The 19,704-nt window shown below is 43.9% G+C and overlaps 1 protein-coding gene across 3 annotated transcripts in view; it reads left to right on the plus strand.

Moving 5' to 3' along the window:
• Nucleotides 1-19,704, plus strand: part of LOC140428374 (cadherin-4-like) — a 1,038,564-nt gene that overhangs the window by 959,454 nt on the left and 59,406 nt on the right. For all 3 annotated transcript variants that reach the window (XM_072514764.1, XM_072514766.1, XM_072514765.1), the window contains 2 exons: nucleotides 11,392-11,625; nucleotides 11,711-11,850. In XM_072514764.1, coding sequence (XP_072370865.1) covers nucleotides 11,392-11,625; nucleotides 11,711-11,850 — 374 coding nt within the window. The remainder of the gene's footprint in view (nucleotides 1-11,391; nucleotides 11,626-11,710; nucleotides 11,851-19,704) is intronic.

Genomic DNA, 19,704 nt, shown 5'->3' on the forward strand with positions numbered 1-19,704 from the left:
TGTTTAAACCAATTTACACAGCCATTCTCTATCATTTTAACACAACTTCTCCTTCTCCTCACTTAAACTGATATAAAATATGACATACATCCATTAAACAAGCAACTTTAAAACAGCTAACAGAACCAGACCACAGAGGGTTGTTACACTCCCAGTTGATGTTACTACTGGACAGAAAGATCTCAGATTGGAGCCCTGGCACAGAATAACTTTTATTTTTTTGGAGAAAATCTGGATTAGTGGAGTCACAGGACTGTCAATTAGCTTTTAATAATCCCAAAAAATTATTAAACATGAAAGGTTTGACTATAATCCAATACTTATTTACTCCACTTCTATCTTCACCAATGTACGCAGATTTTCTGTTTCCAATTAAGGGGCAATTTTAGTGTGTTCAATCCACCTATCCTGCACATCTTTGGGGTTATGAGGGCGAAACCCACGCAATCATGGGGAGAATGTGCAAACTCCACACGAACATTGACCCAGAGCCGGGATCGAACCTGGGACCTCGGCGCGGTGAGGCAGAAATGCTAACCACTGCGCCACCGTGCTGCCCTCTGTACGCAGATTTTAAGACGAACGCAGGTCACAAAATATATCTTATGCCATAATGTTCTCAGTAAATACACTGTCCCTGTAAACTTACAGGCCAACAATGGTCAGATACACCCCACTCTGAAACAAAGTGGCAGATGCCATCCAATAGACCCTCTGTGGATTTCTCCTCAAATCTCCTCACATGATTAGCACCTGAAACTAGCTGAAAACATAAACACTGATGGAAAGCTTCTATAAGTATATAAAGAGAAAGAGAATAACTAAAGTAAGTGTTGGCCCTTGGGAGGATGATACTGGTGAGGGAATAATGGGGAACACAGAGATGGCGGAGGTACTGAACCAATATTTTTCCACTGTCTTCACGGTGCTTCAGAGGTCAGTCCTCAGACCTCAACTGTTTACAATTTATATAAATGATCTGCAAGCGGAAACAAAGTGTAACAGCAGAATTTGCGGTTAATACTAAAATAGGTGGGAAAGCAGGTAGTGAAGTGGAGATTTTAGACAGGTATATATATATATATATAGGTTAGAAGATTGGGCCAAAGTTTGGCAGATAGAATTTAATGTCGATAAATGTGAGGTTATCCACTTTGGCCAAAAATATAGAAAGGCAAATTATTACCTAATCAGAAAGCAGATTCAAGATGCGCCTGGGCAGAGGGATCTGGGTGTCTTTGTTCATGAATCACAGTAAATCGGTATGCAGGTACAGCATGTAATTAAAAAGGAAAATGGAATATTAGCATTTATTGCAAAAGAACTGGTGTGTAAAAGTAGAGAAGAGTTGATGCAATTGTATAGGGTGTTGATGAGACCACATTTGGAGTATTGTGTCCAGTTTTGGTCTCCTTATTTGAGGAGAGATGTGGTGGCATTGGAGGCAGTTCATAGGAGATTTGCCAGATTGATTCCGCAAATGAAAGGATTGACATATGCGGAGAGATTAAACAGTTTGGGCTTATACTCGCTGGAGTTTAGAAGGATGAGAGGGGATCTAATCGAGGTGTATAAAATATTAAATGGGATTGATAAAGTAAGCGTAGACCAAATATTCCCCCTTGAGAGGCAATCTAGAACAATAGGTCACGGATAAAGGTTGAGAGGCGGTAGATTTAGAACTGAGATGAGGAGGAACTACTTCTCGGAGAGGGTGGTGAATTTGTGGAACGTGCTGCCCCCATGGTGCAGTGGAATATGAATCATTAAATGGTTTCAAGATGGAGATAGATATATTTCTGATTTTTAAAATGGGTCAAGGGATACGGGAAACAGGCAGTGAGGTAGATTTGAGCGTGGGAAGAGATCAGCCATGATCTGAATGAATGGCGGAGCAAGCTTAAAGGGCTGAATTGTCTACTTCTGCTCCTAATTTCTATGTTGCTATGAATGTTTCCAAACTCCACTGTCAAAAAGATCCTCCTTAAAATCCTCTTCCAATCAGTGCTTTCTCTCAGCTGCTTTCATCAAGGATCCACTTACAGGATTTCCAAGTCTACTTTCAGAATTCCTCTGTCTTAAGTTGCCAAATGCATTCAAGCTGTCACACAATTTCTCAGATATCCAGCGAGCAACTGGTCACTCTGACTTCACAGGCTTTACTAAGGCCTTCAGACCTGAATAGGAGGGAGACAGCAAAAAAATGCAGGTCAGTTATCTTAACATCGCTCAAAGGGGAAAATGCTGTGGAATTGATGTTAAAGATGTTATAGCAGGACACTTTGAAAATCTCAATGCAATCAGGCAGAGTGAATTTAGCTTTGTGAAAATAAAAGTGTGTTTGACTAATTTATTAGAGTTATTTGAGGAAATAACAAGCAACATGGATAAAGGAGAACCTGGGGCTGTTGTGTACTTAGAATTCCAGAAGGCAATTGACAAGGTGCTACATCAAATGTTATTACAGAAAATAAGAGGTCATTGCGCAGGGGGTAACATATTAGCATAGCTGGAGGATTGGTTCGCTGACAGGAAACAGAGAGTAGGCATAAATGGTCATTTTCAGGTTGGCAAGATGTACCAAATGGAGTGCCACAGGAATTAGTGCTGGGACCTCAACTATTTACAATCAGTATTAATGACTTGGATGACAGGATGAGATGTATGGTTGTTAAATTTGCTGATGGCACAAAGAGTGCGATCTAACCCGATTCGGGGCACGATGAGGCTGGTAAATCTCGCGAAAGGCACCTTGCGAGATTTATGTCGCTTGTTACGCATTACGATCCAGATTTGCACATTTAAGTATGCAGTTAAGCTTACTTAAATATGTTCACGCTGGGGTTACCCAAGGCACGCGATCTAACAGCCTCATCTCGCAGACCCTGAGCGAGTGACGTTTAGCATTAGTTCCGACAAAAGTGGACCAGTTTTACCGGGATTTAGGGGGTTCTCCCAGGTGAACCCTTCTGGGTGGTCAGGCTCTGGAAAGAGTGGTACCCTGCTGCTCCCTTTGCTACCTGGGCACCTTGGTACAGTGACACTGCTATGTGGCACCAACCTGGTACCCTGGCAGTGCCAGTTTGACACCCTGGCAGTGCCTACTTGGTACCACCCTGGCAATGGCAGTGTACCCAGGTGGCACAGGGTCCCCAGGAGGCATCTTCCCCATGCCACAGATCAGGCCTGGGGTGCTCTGCCCTTATTGGATGGGGTGTGATGGGCTCGAGGACCCCCTAATTAATAAGTTGGGGCATTGGGAGGGTCTGGAGGCCGCGATGGGAGTCCAGAGATCGGGGCGCCATTTTTAAATGGATTATTCTATGAGGAAAGGTATCCACTGAAGTTTGGAACAATAAGAGGCTGTTGGAACGTGCAAGAACCTGAGGGACTTGACAAACATTTCCGGACTTTTGGGGTGAATAACAGGTTGAAGATGGTTTGCAGAGCTTTAAGGGTAATTTTTTTTAAAAATCATTCATGGGCTGTGGGCATCATCGGCTGGGCCAGCATTTATTGCCCATCTTAAATTGCCCTTATTTCAGAGGGTATTTGAGAGTCAAGCACATTGTGGCAGATCTGACATCACATGTGGGCCAGACCAGGTCTTCCTTCCCTAAAGGACATTAGTGATCGAGATGGGCTTTTACAGAAATCAGCAATGGTTCCATGGTCATCGTTAGACTTTAAATTGCAGATTTAATTTGAATGAATTCAAATTTCACCATCTGCCAAGGTGCGATTTGAACCTGTGTGTCCAGATCTCACCCTGGGCCTCTGTATTATTAGTCCTGTGAAAATACCACTATGCCACTGCCTCCCCTGAGGGTGCTGAAGGGGTAATTTTAAAAGGAAGGGGCAGCATTATCCTGAGCCATTAACTCTTAAAGAATAATTCTGAGCACCCATTAACTGACAATTGTGCTTCGGGATTTCACGTTTCTGAACAGAAACAAACTTTATTGGCGACAGAAAGAAATACAGCAAAGCGCACACCGCTAAGTTAACACTATAGCTCGTAAAGATTTATGTTATCAATTCTACTTTTTACTTCTTCTCAAGGGTTTCCTTAGATTATCATAGAATTTACAGTGCAGAAAGAGGCCATTCGGCCCATCGAGTCTGCACCGGCTCTTGGAAAGAGCACCCCACTCAAGGTCCACACCTCCACCCCATCCCCATAACCCAGTAACCCCACCCAACCCTAAGGGCAATTTTGGACACTAAGGGCGATTTATCATGGCCAATCCACCTAACCTGCACACCTTTGGACTGTGGGAGGAAACCGGAGCACCCGGAGGAAACCCACGCACACACAGGGAGGATGTGCGGACTCCGCACAGACAGTGACCCAAGCCGGAATCGAACCTGGGACCCTGGAGCTGTGAAGCAATTGTGCTATCCACAATGCTACCGTGCTGCCCTTGTCTTTCTAAATCTTGAAGGTTTATTCACTTTTACTCTGAGACCAAACCAAAGGGATATCACAGCTCTCCAGAATTCACTGTGTTTCTCCTTGTTATTTCAGCTATTTACCAAGGTACGATATTTCATGGGGGTCCTTCTATTAGCTTTTGACTAAGTAACCTTCCAAAGTTACTTTGAAACTTCTTGGCTTGGATATCACAGCTCAAGCAAAGGCCTCCCCCTTGCAGCTTCTGTATAGTGGCTTCAGAAAACACCCGTGGTGGTTTCCAAATGTCCACTGCTTTGGTTTCAAACTGCAAACAAGTTGATTGCATCCAGAACTCCAACTGCAAAAGGTTAACTGCCCTACATTCTGATTAATCTAGATTCCTTCTTTTACCTTCCAACTAAACAAATCTTCTGTTGTTTTACTCTTAACCGACTTTGTCCTATACTGATCTGCCAATCGCAGGTTGCAGGATGATAGCTCTAGCATTAACTCTGCTTCAGCTGGAGGTCTGGCATTATCCTTTAACTAAAGAATTGTAAGCTGCATAATAGCCAGGATGTGATTCAGCGGACTGAAGTTAAAGTGCTGTCGGGCACGTTTAGCGGGGTGTTTCTGGGCGGCAGGAGTGCCTTGAAACATTCCGCTATCCAACAACGCTTTGCCATTTCTTTTGTTCTCGGGGAGTTTCTCCCCACCGAGGCCACACTTAGAGGGATTTCCTGCTGGCGAGCTTCATCAGGGCACCATTTTGTCTGGCAGCCCAAATCTTTCCCCCCCCCCTCCCCCTTTCAGGCCCACTCCTGCTTTATTGACCTCTTCACTCCCACACCAACTTTGGCAAGGCCCCCGGGATACCGCTCCCCTCACCCCCTTCAACCTGGCAAGGTCCACTGTGCCTGATCCCTGGCAGCGCCAACCTCACACCTAGACACCCTGGCACCCTGGCAGTGCCACCTGGGCACCCTGGCAGTGTCATAGTGGCACAACCAGGGTGCCAGACTGGCAATATCAAGTCCTAGGTATCAAGGGGAGTGCCAGGATGCCACCCTGCGCTGTGTCCCTGACCACCTGGGGATCTCCAATGGCCTGGGACAGCCCCTTAGGTTCAATTATGACTGGTCCACTGTATTAAATGGCACCCTGGTGATATCACACAGGCACGGCAGGTGAGACTCTGGGCACTGGGTGAATCTGGCATGCTCACTTGAATATTCAGATCTGGACCTGTGAGGGCAAGATCCAGATCGTGCCTGCGCGGAGCGAGTCAGCTAACCTGCGATCGGCTGGCGCCTGGCGGGGAACCCGATTTAGGCTCGCGTGTCATTCACCCCTTGTGCCAGGATCTACTGAATCACGCCCCAAAGCTGATTCAGCAAGAAGCTGACGCAGTCTTGAGCTGCTTTCTAAATTTAACCAGTCTTGACTGCTGCACATGCTAACTGAATTCACAGAGAATAACTCAAAACAAATAATCTCATTAAGTTCTACCCATCTCCATGGCAATGTGAAAGACACAGCCTATTCCCAGGTGCTAATGCAAATTAACTACCTTTTCATTCCAAAGGTTTACTTAATTCTGGGAAACCAACTGAATTACTGGAATAGCCGCAGGCATGAGGGGGCGATTCTGAGCCTGCGTTTGCCGTCAGTGAGAATGGCGATGCAGGCACAAAATCCAGAGAGGATTGGAAAACGTGAATCTTGCTATTAATTGTCAACTCCCTCGCCGGTGGAGTAACACGACACACGCCTCAGGAGCTCAGGAAGCTCACTTTAATACATTAGCTCATGTCACATTGCCGCCATTTACAACAGGTTTAGATAAATGTGAACCTGGTAACCTCACCTTTGAGGGGAATTTCGGAGGTGAGCTCTCAGGCAGCCATCACCCTTCAGGGTGTTAAATGCTCAGCGCGCACAAGAGAGGACACGGGGACATAAGTTCAACTCGGGTTTCAGTATCACCATCTCGGGGCGAGGGGTGAGGGGCCTGTTGCTTTAAGGGGTCTAGAAGCTGACATGCAGACATCCCTTCCCATGTCTTCCTTGATGGGCTTGTGTGAAAATCACCACTGAGGGAGTGCCCATCCTCAGTGGAAGCTGGAAAGTGGGTGGGAGGAGGTGAATATAGGAGGTCAGTACTTGGAGCGACATTGTTTTGTGTGGTGGGGGGGAGGGGGGGGGCAGTTTGGTTGGTGGAATGGTCAGGGGTTAGGTGCCACTGAGACTCTCAAGAGCTTACACACTTCATACAGGTGGAGTGGAGAGAAGCAACTATGGGGAAGTGGCTATAGCCAAGGGAAGTTAGGTTATATGGGCATGTCAAAGATTAGATAAAACAAGGCTTGGTGGTAAACAGAGGGCAGGAAGGAGACAACTTGACAGAGTCCAAAATCAAAATTAAAAGCTTCGACCTGTCAGAAAGTCATGGTTGGAAGTGGAAATGTTGCCCCCAGTCATCACCATATTTGGTTCAGGGATGTGCTATAATCTGAATGTGAGCATTTGTCTGCAGCGATTCAATGGAACTTTCTACTGGCAAAGGAAAGGCTGTTTGTTCAATGGCGAGGTGTCTTTGTATCTCTTCTAGCTGATTCCAAAACACATCCATTTTATTTTCCTTGAGTAGTTTTACTGTTGAATCAAACTGCTTACATTTTATTTTGCAGAGGACAAACAGGATATGTTGTTTATACGTATCGATTTGAGTAAACACGTCTCTGCTTGCATCATATTTTTTGTGTCCAGAAATAACCTAAGGAAATCAATAATGTTTTATATATTCAAAATAGTGTTTGAAGCAAGCATTCTCAAATTGTTTGACAGCTTTTAACACAGGTACAATTGTATGAATAGGTCATAAGCTGAACAATTTGATTAAAAAGGACCCATGACTGTTAGGTTCTAGCGCTCGAATACTCTAGAGAGATATTTCATGTGTTAATAAAACCCTGGATATGACATCCAAAAAAAGCTGGCATAACGCGAAACACAAAGTAATCTAACCATCCCTCTGTGAAGATTGTAAGATGTTCGGAAAATTGGACTATAAATGTAATGGGCAATTTAAGGGTTAAAAGCCTGGGGTTAGAATGAACTCTGTTCTGCAGTTACATGGTTTAAAAAAATATTTTGTTTTGCTTCCAGGGAATAGCAAGTGGGATTGATGAAGGGATATGATTTTCAGTCTAGGCTAATCGACTGTGGTTTGACTGGGGAGGTTCCTGGGGAGTTAATGTGCTTTTGCAGCCTGCAGAGATAGTTTTTTTATCTTGGGGAAATGAGGTCATTGCTGGGTGGAGCTTTGAAAGGCAGAGAGGCAGTGAGTTTGGGGAATCTTTGAGAGAGAGAGGAGCTGAGTTCTGATCTGCCTACTCTGAGTCCACAATTCTTTCCAAATAGGATAGTTAAAAAAAGAGGAATAATATTTTAAAGTAGAGCAGTCTTGTATGAAGACAATGAAGAGGCTGAAACATTCTAGTTGAAGCAGCTATTTGAAGATATTCAGCCAGAGTCTGAAGTGGTTCCAACCAGAGCCAAATCTGTTTTATAAAGCAAGTATGACTCTATGCCCTGCTAATTTTAAGCTGGATTAAGAGCTGTATGTTTCTTTTCTTGTTGTTTAATGAGCAATTGTACAGGTGTGTTAAGGCACAATTGTAAGCTGTTCTTTTTGGGTGTGAAGTTTAAAGTTTAATGTATTCATAATAAAGTTTTGTTTAGAAATACTAAAGCACTATATTTTCATGCAATCATTCCTGGAGCAAATCATTCTTTCCACACAGTCTTAAAATAAATTAAAATATTGGGGTTTCAGTCCAGGATCCTAGCCACTGTTAGGGGGTCTGCTCTGGGATCATAATGACTGTAAGTTGCTAGTCTTTGGAATACTGACACCTTCCAGCATGAGCAAGAGAGCAGAGTGACCACCATAGCTTGCAGTTCATGATGACATTACTGCAGATGTCTCCTTGTTGCATCCTGCACAACAGGTTTTGTGGTTAGAGAACAAGCTGATTTTTCAGTTTTACTGACTTACATTTCTTTTGCTTTGTCTGTGTAGCTGAGTAAATTGGGGGAAAGAGACAATAGTATTTTTTTTAACATAAATTTAGAGTACGCAATTCATTTTTTCAAATTAAGGGGCAATTTAGCGTGGCCAATCCACCTACCCTTCACACCTTTGGGTTGTGTGGGCGAAACCCATGCAAACACGGGGAGAATGTGCAAACTCCACACGGACAGTGACCCAGAGCCAGGATCGAACCTGGGACCTCGGCCCCGTGAGGCAGAGGGCTAACCATTACGCCACTGTGCTGCCCCAAGTGACAACAGTATTGGCATCACAATCAAGATAACATTGCAAAATCATTATTGCCCATGGCATCTTTGTCAATCTCTCCTTACCTCCGACCTAGCCCTGATCTTCCATTCTGACCCCCCCTCCCCACCCCCCCGCCCCCCCCCCCCCCACTCCATCTATATAATTCATTGCATTTCCATCCCTCATCAGTCCTTTAGAAGGGTCCTACGGAGTCAAAACATTAACTCTGTTTCTCTCTCCATGGATGTCGCTCGATCTGCTGAGTTTATCAGAATTTGTCTGTTTTATCAATAAATCTTCCTTGCTAAGCCTAACTTCAGAAAAATATAAGATTTTTTTTGTCCCAATATATCCACCAACTACCCTCAGGGAACAAAATGTATTTGGTGTGTATAGAATTAATGCTAGGATATAATAGGCTAAACATGTTACAAGTCAAAAACTGAATTCTCAATCACCGTTAATTTATTTTCTTAAAGCTGTTTATTTGTGTGTTCAATAGGTTTGTTAAACGTGTCATTAACATTGCCATATTTTTAAACAAATGAAACATTTTCACTCAATATAAAGCCATGAGATATGTTATTGCAGTGAAGAGAAAATCCATTACATAATTAATGTTATATGCAGATGTAACTTTTATTAGCTTACAACGCGAATGCTCTTTCTGAGTACTACCCCACTTAGACACACTCAAACTCATTCAAATATTAAGCCTTGTAAAGTGGGGCTTACATGAATGAATGAGGCACCTGTTCTTTTCAGAATGGTATTTGCAAACATACTTCATGAAAGATGTCATAAGATTTGCAAGGATATATCGAGGAACTAATGGAATATATCGTCCATAAAAATAAATAAATTAAAAAAATAAAAATTGCTTATTGTCACAAGTAGGCTTCATATGAAGTTACTGTGAAAAGTCCCTAGTCGCCACATTCCGACGCCTGTTCGGGGAGGCTGGTACGGGAATTGAACCGTGCTGCTGGCCTGCCTAAACCAGCCCCTAATTTAAACTCCATGCTATTTTAAGCACCTTTTTATTATCATTTCAACTTAGATTAATTTCAAATAAGTTATTAATTATGGGTGCGATCTACCTGAATGGGAACAGAGTCCCATAACGAGCCTGTTTAGCCCGGTGTTTCTTGGTGCTTAGAGTGCCAAGAAACTGTACGCTATCGAATGGGACCCTGTCCCCGTTTGGGTAGATTTGGGGCCTCAGTGGGGAACTCCCCAAAGAGGCAGCACTTAGTCTCATTTCCTGCACTGAGGAGTTTCACTTGACAGAACTCCTCAGTGCAGGAGGAGAGCGGGACACCGTTTCTAAATGGCTTCCTGATCTCTCAAACTCCCCACTGACGTGGCTCCCCAAAGCCCCAACTCACCTTTTAGGAAATCCTCAGGCCCTCCTGCAGTGGGCACTCCCCGAGCCTGATCCCTGCTGGGGGGTAAAATGCCAGCTTGGCACATTGATGCTACCAGCTTGGCACATAAGCAGTAGTACTCCTGCCAGCCAGCAGTGCCACCTGGGCACTTTGGGTGCCAACCTGGCAGTGGCATGGAGCCCAGGTGGCACCAGCAGTGTGAGGGTGCCAACCTGCCCAGAGGGCAAGTACCTGGGGGCCTCCAATCCCCTGGGAGACACCCACGAGTGCTATTCTGTCTGGTCCCCATTCGTGGAGACCAACACTGAATGACTAACTGTCTCATTCTAATATGCAGATTTGCTAAAAAGTGAACTTCTAGCAAAAGTGAATCCCACAGTGGGCAGGATTCATATCGCGACATCTCCCAGCATCTACGAGCTGCGTCGCTCTTTTCAGGTGTAATGCAGCCAGTAGATCGTGCCCTCTGGCTCTGTTGTGATTGCTGTCATTTAGCGTGTAATGAAAATTAACTGTTGGTAATCTCAGAATCATAAAATCATATACATGGTTATACCACAGACCAAGACCATTCAGCCTGTGGTGTTCTAATGGCTCAATGCGCAAGCAACTCTGCTTTAAAAATAATTAGTGTAAGTGTGGCTAAATAACATTTGGATAAAAACCATGTGATAACCACGTTGGTAAGCAATAAACCACACTGTTCAAATTATTCTGTACTGATCAGTTGTCAATTTATAGCAAGTTTGGTCATGAAATATACAATTTTATACAATCCTATTTTTGATAATATTTCCATGCTAGAACAGAAAATAAACAATTTAACATCTGCAGTGTAATACATCATACAATTATTATTGTATAAATAGGTTTGATAATGGAATTAAGTAACAATCATGTATTCCTCACAAGTGATTTTTTTTTCCTTGTGGAATGATAATCCATTTGAGTGTGAAATAGTGTTAATAATAACATACTGTCAGAGCACTCTTGAGTTATGATGTACCGAGACTCTGACCATTGATTACGTGGCAAGAATATGTTAAATATCTTTCGGGCAATCATGAGTTCCAATCGTTTTCTCATGTGTAGGAAGAACTTTCCTTGTCGGTAGGTTGTGTGAATTGCAAATCTACCACACTTGTCGTTTTTTACAATCACTGCTGAGATTATCTCTGCTTTAGCAGTTGTGTAAGAGCTTGTTGAATTGTTTGTGGCATATAGAATATCTTTTGATTTTTCTCTCTCTGTGAATTCTACAGGGGACTCTGCCCAGCTCAGTTTGAGGATCGGTTTCCTGGTCGCTGGTGTATATGATGTTCCAATCATAATCACAGATTCTGGCAACCCTCCATTATCTAGCACCTCCGTTATTAAAGTGAAGGTCTGCCCTTGTGATGAGCATGGAGATTGTACAGCTGTTGGTGCAATTGCAGCAGCTGGATTGGGCACAGGGGCCATTATTGCAATCCTTATATGTATCATAATTTTGTTAAGTAAGTACTGCAGTTAGAATGAAATGATTCAATTAACATCAGTATCATACTAATGGCGTAATTAAATATTGCTAATTTTCTTTAGTACTCGTCTTGCTGTTTGTGGTGTGGATGAAACGCAGAGATAAGGAACGACAGACAAAGCAACTTCTGATTGATCCAGAGGATGACGTCAGGGACAATATTCTGAAATACGATGAAGAGGGTGGCGGTGAAGAAGATCAGGTGAGAGGGCAACTTGATGTGTCTCAGTCGTTCTGAAATATCTTCACCACTCATTTCCAGATATCATGACTGTTTCATTCCCAGGGATGCTTTTATTGTAAACCCAGTTATGGACAAGACCCCAGGCACATCTCAGAAACATTATGACAGTTCACAAAAATTTCAACCAAGTATTCATTTAAAAGAAGACTGCTCAAACTCTGTCTTGTAGAGGGGAGGAAGTCAAAAGGGTTAACGCCATTTGTTACAGTACACCATCTTCTATGATAAAACTGTAATTCTGAAATTTCTAGTTCATTGCTTTTGTTTCCAGGTCCAGTGAAACAAAAGTTTACTGGAGTAAAATAATTGTGCTATGTTCAGAGTAACGCCTACATTTGACCTTGACTGTACTGTTAGCGAAGCATTAGCGCTGTATTTTTAAACTGGTTTCATTATCTAACAAAAGCAGTGAACTATTACATTTCTGAAAGGATTCTGAGACTGACATGCCACGCTGCAGTTTATTGCAGCATTGTATTATTCTGCCTGAAAGATTTTTAATTTATTGACTGCTATTGCTCAAAGAACTATCTTTATTTTTACTCCATAATTGCAAGGAACTTCAGGTTATGTGATGAAGATTGTGTTATGTGCCTGTTATGGGCGAGGCGTTTTCAGAACCCCAAAATGTATCATGGAGTTCAACCAACCTCTCCTTTTAATGGATTTGTTGCTTTTCCTAGCACACGGCTTTTTAAACTAGGTGTGGGATTACAATTATGGACACGTGGGTTTTTAAACACAAAACACTGTTTATTCCATGAACTCAACTTAACATCTTAAATAAACATTGGATCTCTTAACACCCCTTACTTCAAAGATAACTCAGAAAATATTGCAACAGTAAATAATTCCTTAAAATGTTCCTTCAAACTTCCAAGAGACTTAACACCTTTAAACAGTATCACATCAGGTTAAAGGATATATATATTTTCTGTAGAATGGCAGAGATATACTAGCTTGGGTGACTTCAGCTCCAGCACTTTGCTTTCTTCATGCAGCTCTCTGGAAACCCACAGACACACCCATGCTGCTTTCTCAAACCTGGCTTTCTCCCTTCTAAGCAGATCACAACAAACCAGAGCTTCTCAAGCTGCTGTCTCAAACTGGCTTTCTACTTTTAAACTGCTCTCAGCAAAACCAGCCAGGCACTTTTTAAACTGTAAACCAAACTGCAAAATGGCTGAACTGAGCTGAGCTCCACCCACTTTCTGGCATCACTGTTTTCTTAAAGATACATTGCTTACATATCCATTTCTTAAAGGCACTCTTGCATGACAATGCCACAATGCATTTAAGAAATTAATATTTTTTTTAATTCAACAACAGTGAGTTGGCAACATTGAAATACTTTTCATTTGTCATCAGGAAGTTCATTAGGGAGTGAATGCAAATATGATAGCAGTGATAGGGCTGTACAAGTTGCGTTAAGATCGATATTAATGTACTAATAAAAGTAATGAGATAGTCAGCTGAGCTATTGATACTTGGTCTTTACATGTTTGCAGCGAGATGTTTTGCCAGCCTCTTCCATTTCTTGGTGTCTGCTTAAAATTAGTTAACTTTCCTCAAGCATTCTAGAACACAGGAGGAATGACATTTCTCCTATAGGTTTTTTTAATCAGCTTTAGCAGAAAGAATCTGTGCGAGCATGAAATAGGAAGCCTCATATTTTAAATGGATTAACTTTCTTGCTAAAGTTATTAATGTCAGGAATTTCATCCCCTGATAGATGTGCATGTGTAAGATTGTTCTATATCAGCCATGATTGAATGGCGGAGCAGACTCGATGAGCCGGGTGGCCGAATTCTGCTCCTATGTCTTATGGTCTTATTGTTTTCTTGTTCTCCAGTCCTTGTATACAGTCTCGGATGTTGGATTAAGTTAGTACACTAAGCTTTAAACTGGGTTGTACATTATTGGTTTTTTTTAACCAATTTGTGTAAGTTGGAGAAGTAACAAACTTGCAAACTGTATTTTAACTTTTCATGTTGACTTTATTGTCACTCAGTGGTTTTCTCTGAGGCTCTGGTATCAATCGGTTCATTTGAGATTACTTGTTATATGACTTTAATCTTGTGCTTCATATTTGATGTATCTTTAAAGATGAATATAGAATTATTTAAGGAGTGTTTGTACTTCAGGAATTGGTGTAGTCCTTGTGATTGCATTTCAGGAAAAGTATATAAAATGTTATCAAGATTTGGGAAGTTACAACATAAAGAGAGAATATCCGAACTATCAGATTTATGCAGACCCCACCAACATATTTCTTCAAACTTCTTTGCATTTACAGTCATTACAATACATTATCCCTGCTACTGAACTCACATGAAACTTTTCCAAGACCAGTGCATTGTGATTGCTCTGTGCACTATTTACAAGATGAACAGGATCAACTCACCACACTTACTTTGACAGTATCTCCCAACCCTAATATCTTTACCACCAAGAAAGTCAAAAGCTGCAAAATCATTGGAGCACCATCCCCTCCAATTTACATATCATGCTGAGTGAAGGTATAGCAACAATTTCAATGTTGTTGGGCCAAAATCCTCAGATTTGTTACCTTACATTAATGTGGAAACATCATCACCACAAGGACAACACCAATTCAGCGGCAGATGCACCACCACCTTTTCAGGGCAAACCATCAATGGACATCAAATGCAGCCTTGCAAGCACGGTGGCACAGTGGTTAGCATTGCTGCCTACGGCACTGAGGACCCGGGTTCGAATCCCGGCCCAAGGTCACTGTCCGTGTGGAGTTTGCACATTCTCCCCGTGTCTGCGTGGGCTTCACCCCCACAACCCAAAGATGTGAAGCTTAGGTGGATTGGCCATGCTAAATTGCCCCTTAATTGGAAAAAAACAATTGGGTACTCTAAATTTTTTTTTAAAATTTTTTTTTTGAAATGCTGCCTTGCTCATGTAGCCCATATCTTGATATCAAATATTAAATAAAACTGTTTATCTCAGTAAATTCATAAACAATTGTACTTAACAGCTTTCTCATATACACTCTCATAGGGAACATGGGCCGGGATTCTCCCCTACCCAGCGGGGCAGGGGAATCCGGCGTAATGGAGTGGTGGGAACCACTCCGGCATCGGGCCGCCCCAAAGGTGCGGAATTCTCCGCACCTTTAGGGGCCAAGCCCTCACCTTGAGGGGCTAGGCCCGCGCCGGAGTGATTTCCGCCCCGCCGGCTGGCGGGAAAGGCCTTTGGCGCCACGCCTGCCAGCGCCGAAAGGACTTCGCCAGGCAACGCATGCGCGGGAGCATCAGCGGCCGCTCACGGCATCCCGCGCATGCGCAGTGGAGGGGGTCTCTTCCGCCTCTGTCATAGTGAAGACCATGGCGAAGGCGGAAGAAAAAGAGTGCCCCCACGGGTGCCGCCATTAGTCCAGGAAGCTCAAATCCCAGGAGGTACCCGATGTGAAGACTTTTGACCAGATATTGAAATTGTTTAAAGAACATTACAACCTAAGACCCTTGATTATCCTCCAACATTATAAGTGTAACTCTGCAGTGAGGCACTGTGAAGAGTCTGTCTCAGCGTTTATAGCAAGGCTTTGTCAACTTGCTAAGCACTGAGATTGGGACTGTGCTCAATGACATGTTGCACGATCGGCTGGTTTGGGGGATCCATAACCTTAATATCTAGAATAAACTTCTGGCAGGGACCACAATTACGTTGGAAAAAGCGGTCATGATAGCTCAGATGATGGAATGTGCCAAAAGATATGCCGCTCAGCTTCAATGCATGGCAGAAAGGGAGATTAACCTAGTATGGAGTGGTACTGCCATGAGGTGTGGCAAGGTCAACAGGCACAGCTCAGAGCCAGATACGGGACAGGACCAGAACCCAAGGAGTGGGAAGGAATCTGGCATTAAACAGAATCCGAGGTGCACTGCTATCGTTGCGTGGGACCATCCCCAGGAGACATGTCATGATCGGAAGTTCATGTGTTTCTATTGCAACCGAAGGGGACACATTCAAGCACATTTCTGCGTGAGGCAAAGCATACCAATTCAAAACAAAACAACAGCAGTAACAGACCACTGCACCACTTAACATAGTGGAGAAAATTGCTGGAGAAGAGAATATAAGAGAATCGATTGAATGCAGTCCAATTGGAAAAAAACGGCTCCAATTGAAATTGTCTTAAGGGTAAATGGTAGACCCCTTAAAATGGAAGCCAACACCGGGGGCTTTAGTGCCCACAGTGATGAGCAGACCTTCCAATACCTATGTGCAAGACGCTGCGACAACGAATGAACGGACATCACGCGACAATCACCAGGCAAGAATGTTCCCTTCCAGTCGGGGAACACTTCAGCAGTCAAGGGCATTCAGCCTCTGATCTCCGGGTAATCGTTCTCCAAGGCGGCCTTCAGGACCCGCGACAACGCAGAATCGCCGAGCAGAAACTTATAGCCAAGTTCCGCACACATGAGTGCGGCCTCAACCGGGACCTGGGATTCATGCCGCATTACATTCATCCCCCACCATCTGGCCTGCAAAATCCTACCAACTGTCCTGGCTTGGCACAATTCACACCTCTTTAACCTGGGGTTACCCCATCTCTGGATCTGTAAAGATTGAATCACCTGCTAATGCTCGCATTCCGAGTATTGTCTGGCATCTTTGAATTTGTCTATCTATATGTTTCTGGAACATACCTCTTCATTCACCTGAGGACGGAGCAGCGCTCCGAAAGCTAGTGATATCGAAACAAACCTGTTGGACTTTTACCTGGTGTTGTAAGACTTCTTACAATGTGGAAGAACACAGTCTTTAAGTTTGAAGAGCACTACAGCCAAACTTTTGCCATACACCAAAGAAATTGTAAAGATCCTCTGAACAGGTAGCACTGCAGTGGTCTACAGAGGGCAGGAGGCCAATCTGTCTTTGGTTGTCGTGCAAGGACATAGACCCAATCTCTTGGGAAGAGATTGGCTGCAGAAGATTAAGCTCAACTGGCTGGAAATCTTCGAAATATCTGATGGTATCCTCCAAGATGTCTTAAGATGGTATGAAGACGTTTTCCACAAAGAATTGGGCGGAATTAAGGGCTTAAAAGCCAAGATACATGTCGATCCGGATTCAACGCCTCAATTCTTCAGAGCCAGGCTAGTGCCATATGAAGGCATCAGAAGGTTGAAGCAGAGCCAAAGAGATTGGAAGAGCTGGGTATCATCAAGCCAGTTCAGTTTCCAGAGTGCATGATGCTGATAGTCTCTGTCCTTAAGCCTGATCAGTCAATACGGATTTGTGGAGACTATAAGATGACCATAAATCAAGCTACCTAGATCAATCAGGATCCGATTCCCCGAATTGAAGACCTCTATGCCAAGCTGGCAGGGGGCCTCATCTATTCAAAATTGGACCTCAGTCACTCCTACCTGCAACTAGAGTTGGGTGAGGAGGCTCAGAGATTTGCACAATCAATACCCACAAAGGCCTCTTCCAGTATACCAGACTGCCATTCGGCATCACTTTAGCCTGCGTCATCTGCCAGTGAACAATGGAAAATCTTCTCCAAGGGATTCGCAAGGCGCTGGTTTACCTTCATGACATGCTAGTCACTGGCACTACACCAGAAGAACACATGGCCAGCCTGGAGGAAGTATTAAAGAGGTTTTGTGTGACTGGAGTCTGCCTAAAACATGAAAAATGTACCTTTGATGTCTCTGAATTGACGTACCTAGGATTTCACATTGATGCAACAGGGATGCACCCTTTGGAAGAAAAGATCAAGGCCATACAAGATGTTCCTTCACCAAGAATGTCAGGAAGCTTAAATCTTCCCTTGGTATAGTCAATTACTATGGAAGGTTTATTTCAAATCTATCCACAACTTGGTACAATTCCACCAATTATTAAGGAAGGCAATGGAAGGAGAGCTTTGTGGTTACATTCGGTGTGAAGAAGTTACACCAGTATGTGTATGGTTGACGGTTCAACATAATGACTGACCACAAGCCATTATTGGGTCTGTTAAGGGACGATAAGTGCATACTGCCTATCCCTCATCAAGGGTGCAACATTGGGCCCTGCTGTTGTCTGTTTGCAATTATGCTTTTCAGCACCAGCCTGGGCCGCAAATTGCTAATGCAGATGCATTATGTTGTCTGCCCCTATCCAAGAGTATTCCACCAACACAGTACTCCAGGGAATAATTCAACTCCAAACGTCCAGGACACCCTGCCAGTGTCCGTGGGACATGTCCACAGTTGGACCCAAAAAGATCTTATTATTTTTGGTTAAATGAATGATGCAGTCTACTGGCATTACGAGAAGTCTGAGTAGCTGAGGCTCTACTTCACTCGTCAAGACAAATTGACATGTAAGACAACGTGATTCTTTGGGAATCATAGGAGGTCATTCCACCTCAGGCTAGTGTGACCCCTCCTTCAGAAATTTACACAACACCCACCCAGGGAAGATCAAAATTAAGATGTTGGTGTATAGTTACATATGATGGCCTGACATAGACAAAGTCATTGAAGAACTAGTACAACAGTGCCACCATTGCTAAATGCAGCAACATTTTCCACCTTCCGCCACCCTTCACCCTTGTTAATTGCCAGGTCGCCCATGGACCAGTGTCCATGTTAATTATGCAGGCTCGTTTCTGGGTAAGATGTTTTTGGATCTGGTAGATGCCCACTTGAAGTGGCTACCTATCCAGGAGATGGGGACGACTACGTTGGTTGCCACAGTAGATACTTTGCGCCGAGTGTTTGCCATTCATGGGCTTCCCGAGGCAATTGTTTTGGACCTTCTCACCGGCCATGATTTCCAGCATTTTGTTAGAGCAAATGGCATGCAATACCACCCAGCATCGAACTGTCTGGTTGAGCAGATCGTTCAAACTTTCAAGAATGCCAGGGGGGCAGCATGGTAACACAGTGGTTAGCACAATTGCTTCACAGCTCCAGGGTCCCAGGTTCGATTCCTGGCTTGGGTCACTATCTCTGTGGAGTCTGCACGTTCTCCCCGTGTCTGTGTGGGTTTCATCCGGGTGCTCCGATTTCCCCCACAATCCAAAGATGTGCAGGTTAGCTGGATAGGCCATGCTAAATTGCCCTTAGTGAACAAAAATGTTAGGTGGGGTTACTGGATTATGGGGATAGGGTGGAGGTGTGGCCTTAAGTCGGGTGCTCTTTCCAAGGGCTGGTGCAGACTCGATGGGCCGAACGGCCTCCTTCTGCACTGTAAATTCTATGATTCTATGAAAAAGCAGTCAGATACACAACTTCGCCAGAGGTTGGCTAATTTTTTGTTGTTGTATAACCCAACACCTCATTCAACCATTGGGGTCACACCAGTTGAGAACCCGATTGGATCTTGAAATTTGGTGGGGGTTGGTGGAGGCAAGACAGGCCTTCCAGAAGACTCAGCAGTCAGAGCAAAGAGGGGACAGGTTGGTCCGGATGGCCGACCTGCTTTTGGTCTGAATTTCACTACTGGTTTGCCTTAGTTAGAAGGATGGGTTGTGGCCCAGTCAGGGCTGCTGTCTTATGTGGTTGATGTTATTGGAAAGACCATCAAAAGCATGTTGACCACCTGAGGAGTCGAGGGGTGGCGACCCCCAACGTGGAGTTGACAAGTCCAGCTTCATTGTGAATGCTCCTGTAACTCGATCCAGCCAAGGGGAGGTAGGGGCTCCCACTCCTGTTCAACCAGCTGCATCACTCGAGGCTGGTGAGGCTAGTTCGCCTGTTGCTGAAGTGGTCCAACCTGAGGAAGCATCGACTGTGGACCACTCATTCGCCCAAACGATTGCCGAGCCTATGGCAGGGC

Source organism: Scyliorhinus torazame, chromosome 8, assembly GCF_047496885.1.
Source record: "Scyliorhinus torazame isolate Kashiwa2021f chromosome 8, sScyTor2.1, whole genome shotgun sequence".
In the NCBI taxonomy this organism is placed as follows: domain Eukaryota; kingdom Metazoa; phylum Chordata; class Chondrichthyes; order Carcharhiniformes; family Scyliorhinidae; genus Scyliorhinus; species Scyliorhinus torazame.